The following is a 21,000-nucleotide window of genomic DNA, read 5'->3' as shown; positions in this document are numbered from 1 at the left end:
GTTCATCTGTATCCCGAGACACACACTCTTTGCTCGGGAATTAGTGGGATGACTTCTTGAAATTGACGAGAAGTCCCAAAGCCTTCGTCAATTCTAAAGTTACTTGTAAGTCCTTCAAACAACGATCTTCTGAATTGGCCCTTATTAGCCAATCGTCGAGGTACATGGATATCCTCACCCCTTTCAAATGAGAAGCCATTGAGCCACATTCTCAAAATCCCCGTGAACACTTGAGGGGCCGTCGAGAGGCACGAAACACAGAGCCCTGACTGAAAAATTTTCCCCCCCATCATGAATCTGAGAAACTTCCTCGAGGAAGGATGGATCGGTACGTGGAAGTAAGCGTCCTGTAAATCCAAGGAAACCATCCAGTCCCCTGAACGAAGTGCTGCCAGCACTGATGAAGGCGTTTCCATCGTGAACTTCTCTTTTCTACGAAGAAGTTCAGGGCGCTTACATCCAACACCGGTCTCCATCCCCCTGAGGACTTCGGAACTAGGAAAAGGCGGTTGTAGAAGCCCGATGAATGATGGTCTGTCACTAGTTCGATAGCCCCCTTCTCCAGCATCTGATCTACTGCTAGATGGAGAGCTTGATTCATGATGGGGTCTCTGTACCTGGCCGTCAGTTCCCTTGGGGCATAGGTCGTGTCAAGGGAGGTCTTTCGACGAAAGGGATGAGGGTAACCTCTCCTCAAAATAGAAAGGTCCAAGGATCCGCCCCTTTTTTGGGCCCAGACTTCTGCAAACTCTAAGAGTCTGGCGCCCACCGTTGATTGAAGGACTTGCAAGTTATTTGGGGTGGGGGCTTTAACAGACTTGGCGAAAGTCTTACCCCTTCTTGAAGGTCTACGACCTCTAAACGTAGAGGTTCTTGATGAAGATGCCCCTCGAAAGGGTTCTCGAACAACTTGCCTTTTCCTTCTTAGCCTTGGTAGGGAAGGAAGGGCGAGGTGGTTTTCTTGCCGACTGTGCAAAAGGTCCTGGGTGGCTTTGGCTGAAAGTGACCTCGAAATGTCCTGCACTCGATGTTTCGGGAACAACTGAGTAGACAGAGGAGCAAACAGCAAAGAAGACCTCTGAGCATGGGAGACCGACTTCGTTAAGAAGGAACAATAAACCGACCTCTTCTTCACGATCCCGGCCCATAAAGGGGAGGCGATTTCACTCGCTCCGTCTCTTACCGACTTGTCCATACAAGACAAAAACACACATAAGATCTTCTGGCGAAATTGACTCTGGCACTTCAATTTTCTTGGCTAGGACTCCCAACGACCAATCAAGGAAGTTAAATACTTCTAGCACTCTAACATACCTTTGAGCAAATGATCCAATTCATTCATTGCCCAAGTCGTCTTAGCAGAGTTAAGGGCAGTTCTCCTTGTCGAATCTACCAGTGCCGAAAAATCCGAATCAGCCGAAGACGGTAGACCCAATCCTAAGGGCTCTCCTGTTTCGTACCAGAAACCAGCGCGTCCTGATAACTTCGAAGGAGGAAAAGCGAACATCGTTTTCCCCGCTTCTTCTTTGGAAGCCATCCAGGAACCAAAACTCCTCAGTGCCTTCTTCATAGAAAGAGTTGGCTTCATCCTCACACAAGAAGAACTCTTCGCTGTCTTCGCCGTTGAAAAAAGTGAGTGAGGGAGAGAGGGCCGTAGGCTAAGGGAATCCCCAAAAACTTGTAAAAGTAGCTCTGTAAGCTTCTTGTAAGAAGAGACAGCAGCAGAAGTGTTCGGTTCCTCATCCGAACCTTCTAGGACGTCTTCTCGAGGCGAGCGCGGAAGATCCTTAGGTGACGAAGGGATCCTAGCAGGAGTTGAGCGAGAGGTTGGAGAACGCCCTCTCTTAGAAGAGTTCACATCCACTGGAGAACGATGAGAAGATCTGGGAAGTCTACGATGAGACTCCCTCTTCGAGGTATACGGAATCTCAGCCGAAGGAGAGGTAGGGCTCCTACTCCGAGAATCCTCGGAAACATCCACAGGGCGCTTACGAGGAGGCGAGCGCCTACTATACTCTATGCGCCTATCCTGAGGCGAGCGGCTGCCAGGAGAAGAGCGCCTATCGAGAGCAGAGCGCTTGCGCGGCTCTCCATACCTGTCCAGTTGCGTACGATCAACGGAAGTCCGACTGGAAGGTGAAATGCGCCTACTAGGAGAAGGCTGCTTGCGAGACTCTTGACGTCTAACAAGAGGGTAACATTCAGGAGAAGGGCGCTTCAAAATAACGAGCGCCTACTTGGAGAAGGGCGCTTCCGGATTCCTGGTGCCTACCAAGAGACAAACGGTCAGGAGAAGTGCTAGAAGCGGGAGAGCGCCTACACGGAGAAGGGCGCTTGAAAGACTCTTGTTGTCTGCCCCTAGGAGAATAATCAGGAGTATGACGCCTTAAAAGAGACGAGCGCCTACTAGGAGATCTATGTGCAGTAGGCTCTTGGCGCCTACCGTTGCGGGGAGCGGCTAACAGTAGGCCGTCTATCATGCACACGACTCCTACCAGACTCTAGATGCCTGTCAGGAGAGAAGTCACGATCCGACACTCGAGGAGAGTGACATCTGGAAGAAGAACGCCTACTTGTATAAGGGCGCCTTCTAGAATCTTGAGGCTGCTGAGGAGAAGTTTCACGCGAGGGAGTTGAAGAAGAGCAGGTGCAGTGCGCTTACCGGAAGCGGGATCCAATCTGGAGAAAAAAACTTCTTTCTCCATAGAGCGTCCTACCGATGTTTGGCGTCTTGAAATCGAAAGAGAGCCAGGCGAGCGAGAGGCGCTCACTGCGAGCCCCACCCCCACCTTCATACGAAACCTCCCCATATGAAGGAGAACGATCCTCTGAAGAGCGGCGCCTAGATCCTTGATCGGAAGAGAAACGTCCTTCTTCCTAGTGATCTAACTGCTACGTGATCTACCTGCTAAGAGAGTCTGCTAGCGCCGTGATCTGAGCTTGAAGTCCCGCGAGTACTCTCGTAGGAGAATCTTCTTGTTCTTCCTCGAGCAGGCGCCGAGCGCGGGATCGCGAAGAAGAAAGAACGATCACAGGATTTCTTGGGTTTCTTCGCCTCCACCGACGATTCTTCCGGGAAAACCAAAAACCTCCGGACTAGAAGCCAAAGGACTGCAGGGGAGCCTTCCAAGCACTCTTCAACGGGCGCGACGCATCCGGGGAGTTCCAACCTCTCTTCGGAGAGGGAGACGACGAAGAAGGAGAAAGCATTGGCGTAGGAGCTACCTTCTTGTAGCGATACGAGGCAGCCTGGGAGCGTACTTCAGGATCTGCCGAGGGACGCCTGACCGGTGGGGGCTCTCCCTAGCCCTCCTGCGGCTTTCGACTTTTCCTACTCCACTGGAACTGGGAGTCTGGAAGAGGTCTAGGCCTAGAGGCACTAAGGAGCCGGTCAGACGCACCCTCACAACACTGGGGACAGTGCACTGATCACTAACACTCTCCTACCTTCCAACTGACGAATCTTCTGATCCATAGAACGATTTCTTGGCTTTCAGAGCTGCCGCCGCCTCCGAAGGCGAATCTTCGGCTTCGGTGCGGGGAGCCGGGGCTGCAACTTGGGAAGAAGGTTCTAATTCTACGTTAGTACTATTAGAATCCACATCCAACTCACTCATTCTAGATCTGCTAGAACTTCTAGAGGAAGCCTTACGCACTCTATCACGTTCCAAGCTTCCTAACATAAGAAGAGAGAGCCTTATATTCTTCTTCATTCAATCCCATTACATTCATTACAAGGGTTAGCAAAAGCACATTCATTCCCCACCCCTGCATTTCATGCAAACCGTTGTGGGGGTCTACCGAAGCTTTCGGCAACCTCACCTTATATCCTTCATTCACGCAACCCTAAACAAAACCGAAGTTTTAACTACCGATTCTAGATCAGACATCGTTAAAGAAAATCAAACTCAAAATCAAAACCGGTCCACATCAGCGTATGCCAAGCCAAACAAAGCGAATACGTCACCAAAAGAAGTCCAAATTAACTCCAGGCAAGCGAGAATCGAAAAACTATCGAGAGGAACCGACACAGTTGTTATCGTTCCCGCGACAGAGAAAAATCTGACAAGCTTACGGGAGTGGTTCGTACATCCGCCACCCAGCGGCGGGTAAGGTAGACCACCTGACCTACCTGTCGCGTGTGCCGCGAGATTTGAAATTCTGTCGGGAACGTCGGAGACTATAGCTAAGTATATATCTGCCAGGTAAGTATGTACAAAACTTTATTGTAGTTTAACAATATCATATTGATTGAGCTAACTTCCTTCTTGAGGATGTAAGGAAAGAATAGTTACGCTTCCTTTAGAAGTTTATATAGCTCTCGTACTAACGAGCAGTTAGAGCATTAACAATCTACTAGTGTGGTATCCTCATCTCCTTCTTACTTCACAGAATCTTCAAATTCATATTGCAAATTGAAGACAAGGAATGTAGCTCAAAATACGAGCTATTGAAAGGTAAGAAGTGATTTTAGTGTTAATGCAGTGGAGGGTGCGTTCTGATCGGCTCTGTTTCGCTCCCAGGCCTAGACCTCTTCCAAGCTCACATACCCAGAGGAGAAGGAAAGTCGAAAGCCTTACGGAGGTTATGGAGAATCCCCTTCGATCAGGCGTCCCCTCGGCAGGATCTGTAGAACGTCCCAGACTGCCAAGTTCGCCATTGGAAAGGCGTCCTAATTAGTAGAGGGTGCGTTCGATCGGCTCTGTCTCGCTCTCAGGCCTAGACCTCTTCCAAACTCACAAGCCCAGAGGAGAAGAAAAGTCGAAAGCCTTACGGAGGTTATGGAGAATCCCCACCGATCGGGCGTTCCCTCGGCAGGATCTGTAAAACGTCCCAGACTGCCAGGGATAGCCATTGGAAATGGAATCCTTTAAACAAAAAAGTGTGTCCGTTCTTCAGTTTCTTCATCTTACATCCGAAAAGACGAAGAATGTACATGTTTGGAGTTCGGACGATCTGGCTCGTTCTCTGAATAAGAGAACACTGACTCACTGAGCGAGAGGCTGAGAGCCAGCCAGCAAGCTAGCGCGAGCCCACTTTCCAACAGACCTTAGCGCCGAGGCCGTTGTTTGTTCCAACAGACTAGCGCGAGCCTCGTTCATACAGTTAAACGCGAGCCGCGTTCCAGCAACTGAGTGCGAGACGCGTTCCAGAACTTTTTTCTTGGCGCAAGGCGCATAAAGAGAAAACAGATGGCTTAACTAAGGAGCCTTATAATAGAGTGGCAATCAGAAGGATGCTTCCATTGAACGTTTACTGGCAAGAGGCTCGTATAACAAGACTAGAGGCGCTCGGATCTATTAGGGCGCACGGGACCTTCCACGCAAGCGGAACGTTCCAGGAGCGAGTCTCCTTTCTAGCGTGCGGAACATTCCAGGCGCGCGGGAACTATCTAGACGCCAGGCGCTAGGCGCAAGGATCCAGACGCCAGGCGTCAGAAGATTCCAAAATCTTCATTTGAGAGAGAGGTCAGTCGCGAGACTCCTCTTTGAGTTTTTAACTTGAGCAACTTTCCCCTGGCAAATGTGCAAGATGTCGCACAGGCGGCCGTTGCTTTTGTCAGAAGGATTCTGATACTAAGAGAAGCCCCTTTTCATTATTCAGAAGACTCCTGTGTTAGGCAGTTCCTCTCAATGCGGACTCTTTCCTTCATCCATGCTCTTCCCTCGTTTTGAGGAGGCAAGAACTTTGGGAGTTTTTCTTAATAAGAATCTCATCGACGTTTGGGTATGATGGCGGATAGGAAATATCTACTTCCTTCCGTAAACCCTAGTGATGAACAGGAATTCTGTCTCTTCCGCGATTTATGAGGAAATCACGAAGATTTAAAGAGTTCCTGGATTAACTTCGTTCCTTAAGGATATATATATACTCTTTCTTTCGTCTATTAACGAAAAGAACGAAGATAGTAGAAGGTAGTAGAGTTTCTACTGTATGAGAATACGATACGGTCAAATCATAAACACATACCGTAGTTACTTCTTTTCTGTGCAACTCAATTACCAGTATCCTTCTACGACTTGCTTTCAATAAGAGAGATAGTACAACCTTTCAATGCTGTTTACCGTAGGTAACATTATTAAAGGATTCTATCGCAGCAGAACATTATATTATGTAATGCTCTCAGGCTTACGAAAGCATAGCTTATTAGAGTACCTGCTCAGAAGATTGGATGAGTTCGGATGGGGAAACATTCTTTGGGCAGAACTTGTTCCCTTTATGAATGGACTATACTACGTATATAAAGCTTTTTCCTACTAAGAACGGAATTAACATGTGAAAGGATGTCGGGTACCATAAAGGCACAAGTGTTCTGGCACATAACATAAAAAGAATTAGAAGAAAGCGCCAGTCTGGCGCAATGCTCCAGAAGCGCCAGCCTGGCGCAAATTCAGCCTGGCACAAATTTGCGCCAGAAGCGCCAGCCTGGCGCAGTGAGCCAAGAGCACCATCCAAGATTTTCTCGTTTTAGCGAGTTATTAACCTAAGATTCCAGTAGCCTCTCGGACACCAAGCTCGGTAACGGCAAAATTCGTTCCTGATTTCGTTACCCATTTAATCACTTAGGTCAATTCCACGACTCTCTCATATCGCAAAGAGCATCGAGAATCTCTTTTTTCGCTCCTATTCGCATTAACAAAGAGATCCTTCTCGATCGACGATAATAACTGTTAACATGTTTAACATTATTGGAAAGAGTTGTGAGAACCTGCGGAAAGTCTTCTTCATAGATCTCTCAGTAGGTAGAAGACGAACAGGCTTCCTATAGACTGCTTCCTTTTCCTACTTCTCCCCCGATTGAAGATGACGGGGGAAAAGCTTCAAGGAAGATTATCTTGGCAGTACAAGAGCAACTGGCCTCTTTGGTGGGAGTGTTAGCGCCTCGTAGGAAGGATGTTGCGCTTCCAATCAAGAAGTCTCGTCCTCTCTCCCCTGCGAAGCGAGAGGCGTCATGCAGACGTGAAGCTTCCAAACATATCGCAGAGGCTTCGGTTTCGAGAGCGAGATCGGGAGAATCTTACGGAAGACACGTAACGCGAGAGAGACGTGAGACGTCGTCAAGACATGAAGCGTCATTTAAAGCTGCTTTTAGACGCGAGGCTCCAACCAAAAAATTTGGCGCCAGTTAGGACGCCTTTTTGAGAGAGAAGAGTTATTCCAGGACGGGCGAGGCGTCATCCAGACATCAGCAGCCACACAAGCGGGAGGCGTCAGCCAGGATGCTTGGCGGACTAGAAGCGTCATCCGCAAGCGGGGAAGCGTCATCCATTTATGGAGAGAAGCCTGGGCTGTTGGCGCCTTCCAGGACTATTAAAGCGGGGAAGAGGAAGGAATATCATTCCCTTAGCCCTCTCCTATTAGGAGTTTTGTTTGTCTCCTCCAGAGGAAAGTACGTACTGAATTAGCAGCGGAGACTCATCTAGACCGAGAATTAGAAGTAAACTCGGAGGAGCAGTATCAAGGAAGAGAAGGACTGTCGAACTATAAAGTTTTTGACAGCCTGGCTTCTAGAGGAGTATGAAGACGACTTGGACTCCTGCCCTCTCCTCCTTCTCCGCGCTCTCTTTTCTCGAGTGCAAAGAGAAGAAATCTTCGTCTTTTCTTAGAATGAAGCCAGCCAGTTCGATCCCCAAGAAGGGCGGCCTCTTCAGTCTTTAGGACTCTTGGATGAAGTCGAAGAAGAAGGAGTTAGTTGAGAACGGTCTTCTTCGCAATGCCTCCAGCAGAGACTAGCTGGTAAAAGAGGCATTTGGTGTCAGACGGGAGAGAATATGGGTATTTCTCTTCCGTCTACGTCAGAAGCGGACTTTTCGACCTTAGTTGACGCTTCACGTAGACAAGGTTTGAACTCTGCCCGTATAACTTGGGGCATTTCAGAACTGGACCATCTCCTCAAGGGACTCTTTCATGTATTGGAAGTTTTCAACTTCTTAGATTGGTCCCTTGGTTGGGGTGATGTCCAAGAAAGCCCATGATTCTGAAGGACTCTGAAGCCACGAAGTTCCTTCTGTGTATTTCGGCTGTAAGACAAAGCGGTTCAAGGATGGCTCGGTTGGGATCTCCTCTTTATTTGGAGCAGGTCTTCTTAAAAAGAGGACAGTATATAGTGCCTTTTGTAACCAAAGCGGTCTCCCACGCTCAGAGGGCAGCGTTCTGTACTCGCCTTTGTCTGACTTTTTGTTCCCTTCTCAGTTAGTGAAGGACATTTCTCGTTCATTAACTGAGAAGGTGACCTCAAGACCTTCTGACGCAGTCAGCAAGGAAGAAGAAACCTGCAGGGGGACAGCCTAAAGAACACTGTCATTGTCTGATGAGGAGAAAGACCGGGCCTACAACCTGACACAGATGCGCTAGATGCGAACATATAGGACAGATAAGAGTGTCCGATGTGGACATTGCCAGACATCCTCGAGACTCTACCAAGCTCGAAGCTCCGGCAAGTGGGGAGGAGCCAACCAGGCGCGAGGCGCCAGGCATGAGCAGGGGCGCCAGGGCAGGCGCGAGGTACCAGCCAGCCGCGAAGGCTCCAGGCAGGCGCAAGCGCCACTCCAACTGGGCGCTAGACGCCAGCCAGAACGCAAGGCGCCAAGCCAGGCCGCCTGAAGTCCCAGGCAGGCGCGAGGTAGCCAGGCAAGGCAACAAAAGCGCCCAACCTGGCGCGAGACGCCAGCCAGTGCGGCGAAGGCCCTCTTCTGCCAAGTCCAGGCGCGACTGGCGGCCAGCCAGGCGCCGATTGGCGCCAAGCCAGGCGCGAGGCGGCCAAGCCAGGCAGCGAGGCGCCAGCCAGGCGCGTTAGCCGCCAAGCCAAGGCGGCAAGCCACCAAGCTTAGGAGGCGAATCTCCAGCTAAGACGCCAGGGCGCGAGTGAGGCGCCAGCCAGGCGCGGAGACGCCAGCCAGGCGCGCAAGCACCAGGCAGGCGCGAGGCGCCAGCCAGGGGCCAGGGGCCAGGCGCCAGGCAGGCGCGAGGCGCCAGGCCAGGTCGCAAGCCAGGCTCTGGGCTTCATCCAGAAGAGATCTGTTGCAAAGAAAGCCCTGGTCTTCTTTGGAAGAGTGGAATCTCTAAAGCACTTCTGAGTAACTTGATGTTTCCTTCAAACAGCTAAGAATTAAAAGCGCTTGAAGTGCGAGCTTTTAACAATTCTTGTTCTTTCCATAACAATATGTCGTGAGATCATATTAGCTGTAATAACGGGAGATGCAACTCTGTGTTGACTTCTCTTTGCACGAAGGAGATCAACTGGGCCTATGAGAGATCCTTCTTCTCTTTGTTATACGTGTCCACGGATGCGTTGCTGGGATAGGGAGCCGACACTGCTAGCCTTAACTAGTAATTAAATTTTTTTTTTAATTTTTGAACATAAGTGGTATTATTTTCTTTTGGAGGTTATTTGAAATGAGTTTGTTTGGGGACAGCTCGTTTTCAAAATTAAGCACAAACCCTCGTGGTTAGGAATCAGAAGGTGATCGGGATCGGTGTTGTGCTCCTTAAATTATGCCAATAGGCATTGGTGTATTGTCATGTAAGTGGATAAGACCCCATTGACAAATGACCACTAGATTCTGTCAAGTAAGTGGATAAGACCCCATTGACAGATCTACAAGAACTCTTAGCCATAGGTCACATCCTCGCTGAGGCTCTTGAGACGAAGCAGACTACTAGCAATAGCTAGGAAGTCGACCCTTCGTCTAAACACATAGGAACCAAGGTTTTATTTATTTATTACCTACACGTATGTTGTTTACCTGTCTATTCAGTAAATAGCTGTCTTTTACCCTCCACCAATGGTGTGAATCAGCTATGTATATATCTGACAGGTAAGTTGAATGTATAAAAATGATATTGTTATGATACGAATAAAGTTGGTTTTATACATACTTACCTGGCAGATATATACAATTAAATGGCCCTCCCAGCCTCCCCTCAGGAGACAGCTGGAAGAAAAATTATGAATTAGAAAACGGGTATGGTTCCTATTCCCGCCACCCAGCGGCGGGGGGTAGATCACCTGACCTACCTGCCGCGTGTGCCGCGAAATTCGAATTTCTGTCGGACGACGGAGTAATAGCTATGTATATATCTGCCAGGTAAGTATGTATAAAACTTTATTGTATCATAACAATATCATATTTTGACCAATTTGTTTATCTATTTATTGTGACAAATAAATTTCTAAGCAATATCCCTGAAATTGACTCCTCCTGATGAGTAATATCGGCGCAATACTCACCAGTTGTAATATCAGAGAGAAAGCAATTATTAGAAAAATAGAGAAGACTATTTACAAGTTAAATTTAGCTGATGCAGCAATATCTTAAAATAAGACTTGTTTGAAGGAGGGTCTCCTTCCAATATATTATTATTATTATTATTATTATTATTATTGTTATTATTATTATTATTATTATTATTATTATTATTATTATTATTATTATTATTATACAGTCCTCCAATTCGACTGGGTGGTATTTATAGTGTGGGGTTCCGGGTTGCATCCAGCCTCCTTAGGAGTCCATCACTTTTCTTACTATGTGCGCCGTTTCTAGGATCACACTCTTCTGCATGAGTCCTGGAGCTACTTCAGCCTCTAGTATTTCTAGATTCCTTTTCAGGGATCTTGGGATCGTGCCTAGTGTTCCTATGATTATGGATACAATTTCCACTGGCATATCCCATATCCTTATTTCTATTTTCAGATCTTGATACTTATCCATTTTTTCCCTCTCTTTCTCTTCAACCCTGGTGTCCCATGATATTGCGACATCAATGAGTGATACTTTCTTCTTGATTTTGTCAATCAACGTCACGTCTGGTCTATTTGCACGTATCACCCTATCTGTCAGATACCATAGTCCCAGAGGATCTTTGCCTGATCTTTTTCTATCACTCCTTCAGGTTGGTGCTCGTACCACTTATTACTGCAAGGTAGCTGATGTTTCTTGCACAGGCTCCAGTGGAGGGCTTTTGCCACTGAATCATGCCTCTTTTTGTACCGGTTCTGTGCAAGTGCCGGACATTCGCTTGCTATGTGGTTTATGGTTTCATTTTTCTTATTGCACTTCCTACATATGGATGGGAAGATGTTATTTCCGTCTATCGTTCTTTGAACATATCTGGTTCTTAGGGCCTGATCTTGTGCCGCTGTTATCATTCCTTCAGTTTCCTTCTTTAGCTCTCCCCTCTGTAGCCATTGCCACATGTCATCGCTGGCTAGTTCTTTAGTTTGTCTCATGTATTGTCCATGCATTGGTTTGTTGTGCCAGTCCTCTGTTCTGTTTGTCATTTTCCTGTCTCTGTATATTTCTGGGTCTTCGTCTACTTTTATTAGTCCTTCTTCCCATGCAATCTTTAGCCACTCGTCTTCACTGGCTTTCAGATATTGCCCCAGTGCTCTGTTCTCGATGTTGACGCAGTCCTCTATACTTAGTAGTCCTCTCCCTCCTTCCTTTCGTGTTATGCATAGTCTGTCCGTATTTGCTCTTGGGTGTAGTGCTTTGTGTATTGTCATATGTTTCCTGGTTTTCTGATCTATGGTGTGGAGTTCTGCCTTCGTCCATTCCACTATTCCTGCGCTGTATCTGATTACTGGCACTGCCCATGTGTTTATGGCTTTTATCATATTTCCGGCGTTGAGTTTTGACTTGAGTATCGCCTTGAGTCTTTGCATATATTCTTTCCTGATCGTGTCCTTCATTTTTTGGTGTTTTATATCCCCTCCTTCCATTATTCCCAGGTATTTGTATCCAGTCTCATCTATGTGTTTGATGTTGCTCCCATCTGGTAGCTTTATCCCTTCAGTTCTTGTTACTTTGCCCTTTTGTATGTTGACTAAGGCGCATTTTTCTATTCCAAACTCCATCCTGATGTCCCCAGATACAATCCTTACAGTCTGGATTAGGGTATCTATTTCCTTGATGCTCTTACCATACAGCTTGATGTCGTCCATGAACATCAGATGGTTAATTCTGTTGCCTCTTTTCTTGAGTTGGTACCCGGCATCCATCTTCTGTAGTACTTTTGTCTTGGGAATCATGGCTACTACGAAGAGTAGTGGCCTCTCCTGATATTAACCTCTGCTAGTCTTATTCCAGAGCTTGTAGGTATTGTATTCCAGTTGCGCACTGTATTTTTGAGGAAGCTGATGGTGTTTTCCTCTGCCCCATATATTTTCAGGCATTCTATTAGCCATGTGTGTGGTATCATGTCGAAGGCTTTCTTATAGTCTATCCATGCCATGCATAGGTTGGTTTTCCTTCTCCTACTGTTCTTCATTACCATTTTATCTATCAGGAGCTGGTCTTTTGTGCCCCTTCATTTGCTTCTGCAGCCTTTCTGTTGGTGGGGGATGGTGTTTGTCTCCTCTAGGTAGTTGTATAGCCTTTCGCTGATGATACCTGTTAGTAACTTCCACATTATTGGTAGGCAGGTGATAGGCCTGTAGTTACTGGCTATATTTCCCTTACTCTTGTCTTTTTGTACTAAGGATGTCCTTCCGGTGGTCATCCATTTGGGTGCATGGTGATTTGAGACACAATGCTGGAGTTGTTCTGCTATTCGTGGGTGTAGGGCCTTGAAGTTTTTGAGGCAGTATCGATGGTCTTCATCGGGATCTGGGGCTTTCCAGTTTGGTATTTTCCTTAGTTGGTGTCTGACTGTGTCTGTCGTGATCTCTGTGAATCTTTGAATCTTTGTTTTATTCTCCCTGTTTCTTCTTCCTTGACTTCCTGGAGCCATGTTGCATGTTTGTTGTGTGATACCGGATTGCTCCATATGTTTTCCCAGAGTCTCTTACTTGGTCCGGCTTCAGGAATTTCTTGGTGGTTGTCTTCCCCTCTTAGTTGGCTGTATAGTCTTTTCTGGGTAGTTCCTAATAGTTTGTTCTGTTGGTATCCCTTATTCCTGTTCATGTACTGTTGGATCTTTTGCGCTTTGGCCTTAAGCCTCTGTTTTACATCTTCTATTGTGTTGTTTAGTCCCATCTCTTGTACTTTGTATTTCTCGTTGAGTTCTTCCCTTGTTTTCTTGCTTCTTAGCCTTTTTCTGCCATCTCTTTCAGTTTACTCAAGTCAGATCTCATCACCATGATTTTCTTTTCCAGGCGCCTTTTCCAAGGAGGTTGCTGTTTTGGTTTCTGTTGGGTTGGTTGTGCTGTTGGGGTGTTGGTGTTCGTATTCCCCCATCAGTTCTGCTACTAATCTTGCTCCTGCATATGCCAAGTTATTTGTTTCTGTGATACTGGTGGTGTGTATTATGCCCATTATTTCATTGACCTCACTTGTTTTCTCCCTTAATTCTTTGGCATTATAGGCTTTGATGGAGTGGATCTTTGTTCTCTCTGTATTTGGCTCCGTCCATTGTCTAATCTTTTCTACTAATTCCGTCCTCTCTGTTACTTCGTCGGTGTTTCTTCGTGTGTCGTTGTTTGATACCTCATCATCCCTGTCGTCTTCTGTGGCATCGTCTCTCAGTTTGTCTTCGTGTAATTCGTTGTCGTATGACATTTCCTGTTGGGGAGAGCCAGTTCTTTTTCTTTATGTTCCTTATTTGGTCTGCCAGCCTCTGCTCTGTTTGAGGGGTGTTATTCCTCTCATTCCAGATGTTGACCAACCTTCTTCTATATCCTCTCTCCGTTGGGTTGCTTCTGATGTAGCATCTCCATATTTCCTTATTTTCTTCTCTTGTCCATTTCTTCCTTTGGTTTGCTTCTGTAGCTCCAATCTCAGGCTGTTGGTTACTGACGTTGTGGTTGTCAGTTGCTGGATGACGACCTCCAAGTACCTGACCGTCTGCCCCTTCAATTGGGTTGAGTACCTGGCTGCCGGACGAAGCTCCTCTGTTGCCAGAGGTTCCATTTACGTCGTTGTCGTTTATTCCTTCATTTTTTTCCATCATTGCTGAGTTTTGCTACTTAACCCATAGCTGGACCCTACCCCATCAGGGATAGGTATTCATTTACAGCTGAGTAGACTGAGGAAATTATGGTAAAGATCCTTTCCCAAGGAATCAACACCGAGGAGAGCGGTCACCCATCCAACGACTGACCAGCCCCAATGTTGCTTAACCAGTCGATTGACGACCTAACCCACTCTGCCACGGCGCCACATATTATTATTATTATTATTATTATTATTATTATTATTATTATTATTATTATTATTATTATTATATAAAGGATTAGTTTATCCAGACCTGTGAGCCTAATGAAGGCTCTTTTTGGGCTCTTGAAGTTATATTATTGAATTTTCCCTTTTGTAATCAAGCATTCATAGTTTTGGAAATAGCATAGACGTAGTACAGTAATTGTTAACCTAAGGAGTTGGAGCTTTTACTATTGAGCGTAAAAAATTCTCTCTTGACAGAAATGGGAGCATGTACAAGTTAGCATATGACACTTTGTTGTTGCATTAACTTTATGTATCATTGATGGCAATAGAGTGCAACTTAATAATCAGATTTTTTTGTATGTTTTTGTAAATGAAATATATATGAGTTTTCCACTGAGGAAAATTTAGATATTTTACATGTTTTCAATTGACAGGAAATCTTCCAGTCCTTTGGAAATCAGTGAAGTAACTGTTACTGTGGAAACAGTCAAGTCTCAAAAGAGCGATATGACAGTTCCTGTTACATATGATACTGGTTGTGAAATGACAGTTTGTGAGGACGTATCCTTGTTGGAGTCTACTGGATTAGACAAGGAAAAAAGTCAGGATAAACAGAGCACAGATATTGCATGTAGTACATCAGCTGATGTGATTGCAAGCCCTGCCCATAACATTATATCATCGGAGTTAAAGGGCACAGTTGGTAGTTCAGAAGTCAGAGTTATTTCATCATCAATTTCATCAACTGAAGAGCCATTAGAAAGCAAATCAGGTAAGTTAATGGCAAGAATGCATTTCATTTTCTTGAAACATTTGTAGCATACACTAGTGGAGGAAGGGCAGATTTAGATGTAAGCATATATTGAAATCTACTATACGTGAAAGTAGGAAAACTAACCTAGATTACTTAAAAAAGGCTTACACCACAGGTTGATTTTATATGAAGTAACTGAGCAAGAAAATCTTGTGTGTGAGTGCATGTTATCTGAATTAGTGACTGATTAAAAAATACTTATCAGATGATTTTCACATTTTGTTTTTATTATTTTTCCTTAATATTTGAAAGATTCAGCATCAGTTATTCTCTTTTTACATTGAGTGTTATTTCATCCGTTTGTACATAGTACTTTGTTCTATCATTATTTCTGTTTTTCATAGATATGAGTCCTATCTCTCTTAGTCAAGCTTTGTTAATCTTGTGGTGTTGTGAGGATAAAGACAATATTTCTATCATTATTCTTCTTCTATCCCGGACCATTTTTTTTTATTATAAAAATCTATCATAAATACAAGCAACTAAGCTGACGTTTAACATCCCTGTAGCACCTCGCTCCTTTTCCTGTAGAACCTCGCTCCCTCCCAGTTCTAATCGCAGGTTGAGGTTGCTGTTTTTAATGAGCTGCCCCCTCCCCCTCCCCCCTCCCCCTCCCCATCCCCTCCCCATCCCCTCCCCTCTCCGTCCCCTCCCCTACCCCCTCCCCTCCCCGTCCCCTCCCCCTCCCCCTCCCCCTCCCCCTCCCCATACCCCCCGTCCCCTCACCCTCCCCCTCCCCCTCCCCCTCCTGTCTCCGTCTCCTTTAGAAACCTGTTACTGCAAATTCTTTTGATAAGGCTACTTTCACCTAGGTGTATACATTCAATGGGAAACCCATAATAATATAAGAATTTCCTTGATATTGGATTGAGGACTCTGTCATAAATAGAACAAAACTTCCAGAAGGGGAATTTATGATTTTATACACTGCTCCCTAGTTTATACACTGCTACCCAATATGTCCAAAAACAAGTAATTAATCCCAATAACTCCTGCCTTTTCTAAAACCAGCTTGTTCATCTTGAAACATTTCATCAGTTTGATTTTCAAGCCTATCAAGAATATGCAGTGCCTCGTCAGTGTCTGAACGCTGTCAGTTTACCTCTTTTTGGTACCATTGTAATTCCTAATCATGTTTTCTTATTTCACTCCATGTCTTGCTAAACAATAGTTTGTATATGAGTATCATTTCATTGTTTGAAAAAATCATCTCTGCTGTGATATGATAAATAGCCCTGTGGTTTTTGTCTTCAAGCTTCTCTATTACGTATTCCATGTCATTAATACACCAAAAGGTTCTGCCCAATGTTGTCTATCTTCTTCTGTTGCTGTTATTGACCTATCCTTCCTTTTGATAGGTATTTTCCACTTTTCACCCAAGGACATCTCAATAATGATTATTCTTTTGGCTACATCAACACCAATTCCACACACTGAATACATGGCTTTGTCAGCATTATCCACTTGTTTTCCCAGATATTGCATTAAAAAAAATTGTCAAAAGATTAATTTTACAAAAAGGAGCAATTTTCTCTTGTGTTTGATGACACATTTACTCATAATATAATATCATTCTAAGATATTCATAGAAAGAAATGTTTAATTTTCCAGGTTTTGGGAATGGTAAGATGTGGGATGTACCTCTTTCTGCAGTTAAAGTGAATGAAGATGGAACAAATAGCGTTAGTATTCCAACTGAAACTGGTGAGAAAATTGTCCCAGTGCCCCACATACCTCCAGGAACGTCTAATGTTTTGGTTGTTGCTACGAAAGGAGTGGAAACCCAAGGCGATTACATATACCATGTATATACGATTTCGCCTTCACAAGAATAGCTACCTCATATTGGGAGTAAAATACATAATGCCTGCTCACTGTAATTGTAAATTTATTTGTATATACCAAGATTATGTTTTTTATATTTATTTATATTTGATTGTATATATTGTAACTTTTACTTTTGGGTATTTTTATATTCATGAATTTTTTGCAATGTTTACGTATTTAAACAGTATTTTCTATGCAAATGAGCTTTAAGAAAGCTTTTTGTAGTATATTAATGTAAATATGTCTTCATGGTATTTAAGCAAACCTTGTTACTGTATATAAAAAGTGTATAGTGAATGCAATTTATAAAAGACAATTTCGTTTAATTAGAATGTTTGGGTTATGTCAGTGCCATAATTTGGAAAGATGTTCCAGTGTAACTTATCAAAATAATTTCTGTGTAGGGTCCCTTTGTAAATTAATGTTTTCTGTAATGCAGCATCCAACAATTCTCTTATTTTATTCACCTGACAAACAGCTTCTTTAATCATAATTGTTAACTAATGTACAGCTTTTTAAGAAAAATTATTGTGCAAGTCAGTCCAATGCTTCTGTTCCCTATAGTGAAATAATCAAGTACTTTGTGGGTCAAGGTTCCTATGGTTCCAGTAAATATTGTACTTGCAGTTCTCCTATGAGTGGATGTAACAAATATTTTCTTTTCTTATGACTAAAGGCGTTTAAGAGTTTCAGATATATAAAGCTGATGATATAACTAAGCAGTTTAAACTTTCCTTAAGGTTATGGTAGAATTATTAAAGATTGAACAATAGTACTAAGTAGGGATAATGTTCCATTTGTTGTTAATACAATTACTTAGCACAAGGAGGATGGCTGCTTGAAGGAAAGTTTGTAACAGCTGTTACACATGATATACTTATATTAGGATTTAGAGAAATCTTATACAACAGTACATTGATTGTTTTTACTATAAACTCCGTACTATTACCATTTTAGTAATACTTCTATGTGAATCCTAGATACTGAATTCTTCTAGAAGAAAAATGGGGAAGTGTGATGTAGGTAGGTCAGTGCTTGTTTGTATGGTCCCTTTTGTGGATCTTCTGTTGGGATTGCATTTCATAAATGCAAGGTATTCAGTAGAACCTCTGTTCAGATATTTTACATCTTTGGCCTCAGGTTTTTTCAGTGAACTTTGTAAATAAACTTTTTAGTTACTAAGGTAATGGTTATTTTGTTCCTGATTAATTATCCTTTAGCTTTTAGGCCCTGTAGGCATTACTTGCGGTTCCTGCAGTGTCCCTTTTTCATGTACATATCTGCAACCTCTCTTACTGTACGTACCTCATGTTCCCTTTCTTCTGTCTTACTTTCCACCTTCTAATAATTGTTTCAATATTTTCAGCACTGAATGACCTCATAGGTCCCAGTGCTTAGACATGGGCTAAATTTGATATTGCAATAACAGTTTAGCTTTTGGGGTTTTAGAAGTTGTTGACTAAAATCCCGTAAGTCAAAGAATTATTAAACAGGATAAAAATATCTAGTGCCCAAAGTAAAAACAAAGCTTATCATGAAGTTCATTGAGGTAAGTATACTTCAGCCATTGATGATGAAAAGTAATTTAGTTAAGGTTTCATTGAACACCTTGCATTTGTGAACCCCTAACCAGGCAGCAGAAACACAAAAGGCGTCCGTATATACAAGCACCAACTTCCCTGCATCAGGTGATGGTAGGTAGCTAGCAACAAATTGTTAGACATATTTTCATTCAATCATTCGATCTATCGTATCTGCCAACTTAGAACGAGCCATGGAACCATAATATGAATACATCCATATCACTACTACTGATACAACTTAGTTTACACACGTATTTATATTGCGAAAGGTAAGCAGCAATTTTGAGTATATTGTATTTTATTGTCCAGCATTTAATGATGTTGGGAAGAGATTTTTTATAATACAAGCTCGCAAGCCTTTGAACCTCTGGAGAGTTTGTCCTTACGGGAACTTACTAAAAAGTCTTGTTTTTAATATTGCTGGCTACGGCTAAAAGAGTGGGGGAAATTCAGGCTGTCTCGAGATCAATTTCGTTTGCGGGAAAGGATTTGTATCTCTTATATCTTCCGGAATTTGTGGCAAAGTCAGTGTCGGAAACTAACCCTCTTCCGAGAGAGTTTAAGGTTTCGTCTCTCGAGGATTTTGTCGGAGGTGACATTGCTGAAATGCGTCTTTGTCTAGTGCGAACGCTTAAACACTACCTGTTGTGCACTGCCAAGTTATTGCCGCAACCGCAGTCTTTATTAGTTTCACCTAGGAATCCTTCTAGACTGCTTTCGAAAAACGCAATCAGTTTTTTCTTAAGGGAAGTAATCTAATCTCTTCCCAGAGACAGTTTCGGGAAACGATGTTCCGCGCCCTAGAGTGCATAGTATCAGGAGTGTAGCGACATCATCAGCGTTCCTGAGGAATTTCTCAGTAAGCATGATTTTGGAAGTGGCATCTTGGAAATCAGTGACGGTATTTACTTCTTTCTACCTGAGAGATGTACAGTTCGTGTCAGAGGGGGGTTACTCACTAGGGCCGTTCATAGTGGCTAATTCAGTGTTAGGTTAGTCAGTAATTAGCACGGGATCGGTAGGGGAAGTAGTAGTTTTATTGTTTTCTCGTTTTCGTAGCTTAGTCTGCCTACTTTTCTGGTTTTTGTCTGGTAAGTATGTTCTTTGGCAGCGGCTCAGCTCCCTCATCGCGACTTCTAGATTCATCACTTGCCTTCAGTGGAGGTCAGGAAAGATCTGCCCATGGAACTATTCTCCATACATGGGAAGCTAACAGCCACATGGGAGATGTTTAGTTCCACTCCATACATGAGAGGTATATGATACTACATGGGAGGTTTCTGGAAGGATCTGCCCTTGGGACTTATCCTCTATACATGGAAGGCTATGCAGCCACATGTGAGGTGTATAGTTCCCCTCCACACATGAGAAGTTTATGATACTTCATGGGAGTTTTGACGTGACCAAGACGAGGCTTACTGATCAGACCAACGTTGAGGTACTCGTTCCTTCCGTTTCTCTTTGATGGAAGGTGAGTTGACAGTATTAATCCAAGGTAATAATTTAATGAGTTTATACCAATGTACATTGAGTGGTCAGGCTGAAACGATGAATGAGCCCACCTCCATTTAAATGTTGTAAGTCGGGCTAATTCAGGTGTTCAGGTGGTGTATTGCAATATGGAGTTTTCATATTAAAACTAGTATTGTAATACCTACCTGAAAACCTGAATGACACCCACCCTCCTCCCCTCATCAAATGATTAATGATTTAGCGATTGATGGGAGTAGTCACTGTCCGCCGGCGGCTGGCGGCAGCGCCACCAATCGCAGACAGGTGACTCGGTAACAATGTTTACCTGCAGCATTGGTAGCGCTGGCAGTTAAAATTTTACCAAAGTGTTGGTAATTTTTGTGGGGTGTTGTACGGGCTGGACAGGTGACCAGGGCTAATTCAGGTGCTCAGGTAGGTATTACAATACTAGTTTTAATATGAAAACTTCATTTTTCACGTATAAATCCTGAAATATTTATTGATAATATCCATTAATAGTGAATGGCAAAGAAACACTAAGTGCTGGTTCAGGTGGCAGTAGGAAGTGCCAGTGAGCGTTGAGAAGTTTTTAAGTGATTCTGTAGCATTTTATTGTAGTCTCTTTCTATACTTATTGTTTAATTGTTTCATTGTCAGAATGTTAATAGGATAAATGTGGTTTGAACCAGGAACTAACCTTTGTATTGATGTTTCCTGAATGGAAACTTGTGAATTGTGTTCTTCACAGTGCTTATATATACGTATTTTGGTATCTTGTTGGATGAGTGGTTCATGTGCTCGTGTACCGATTCAGTAGTCACAAGTTCGATTCCCTGCTCTGCCAATGTGGAATCAGAGGAATTTGTTTCTGGTGATTAGAAATTCATTTTTCAATATAATGTGGTTTGGATCCCACAATAAGTTATAGGTCCCGTTGCTAGGTAACCAATTGGTTCCTAGCCACGTTAAAATATCTAATCCTTCGAGCCAGCCCAAGGAGAGCTGTTAATCAGCTCAGTGGTCTGGTTAAACTGAGATATACTTAACTTTTATATGTATTAGCCTTTTGAGATTCAGAGGACGTCAAAAGACGTCATCGTGTTTCCAACCTTTGAGTTTCTTCCGAAAATTACTGGTACCTAGGCTTTGTATCCTTATACTTTTTATTTATGTTATTTTCCACTTCTTAATATTCTAC

General features: G+C 43.8%; 1 protein-coding gene across 4 annotated transcripts in view; it reads left to right on the top strand.

Annotated features, from left to right (window-relative positions):
* LOC135216343 (uncharacterized) overlaps positions 1-17,461 on the top strand; it is a 78,454-nt gene extending 60,993 nt beyond the window's left edge. For 3 of the 4 annotated variants that reach the window (XM_064251549.1, XM_064251550.1, XM_064251551.1), the window contains exons 6-7: positions 14,540-14,877; positions 16,531-17,461. In XM_064251549.1, the coding sequence (XP_064107619.1) occupies positions 14,540-14,877; positions 16,531-16,754 (562 nt within the window). In that variant the 3' untranslated portion in view covers positions 16,755-17,461. The remainder of the gene's footprint in view (positions 1-14,539; positions 14,878-16,530) is intronic. The other variant, XM_064251552.1, reaches the window with a different exon arrangement.
* The last annotated feature ends 3,539 nt before the right edge of the window (positions 17,462-21,000 follow it).

The sequence above is a fragment of the Macrobrachium nipponense genome, chromosome 6 (assembly GCF_015104395.2).
Source record: "Macrobrachium nipponense isolate FS-2020 chromosome 6, ASM1510439v2, whole genome shotgun sequence".
Lineage (NCBI taxonomy): Eukaryota > Metazoa > Arthropoda > Malacostraca > Decapoda > Palaemonidae > Macrobrachium > Macrobrachium nipponense.
Note: the sequence above shows the minus strand (reverse complement) of the source record. Positions and strands in the feature narration are given on the sequence as shown.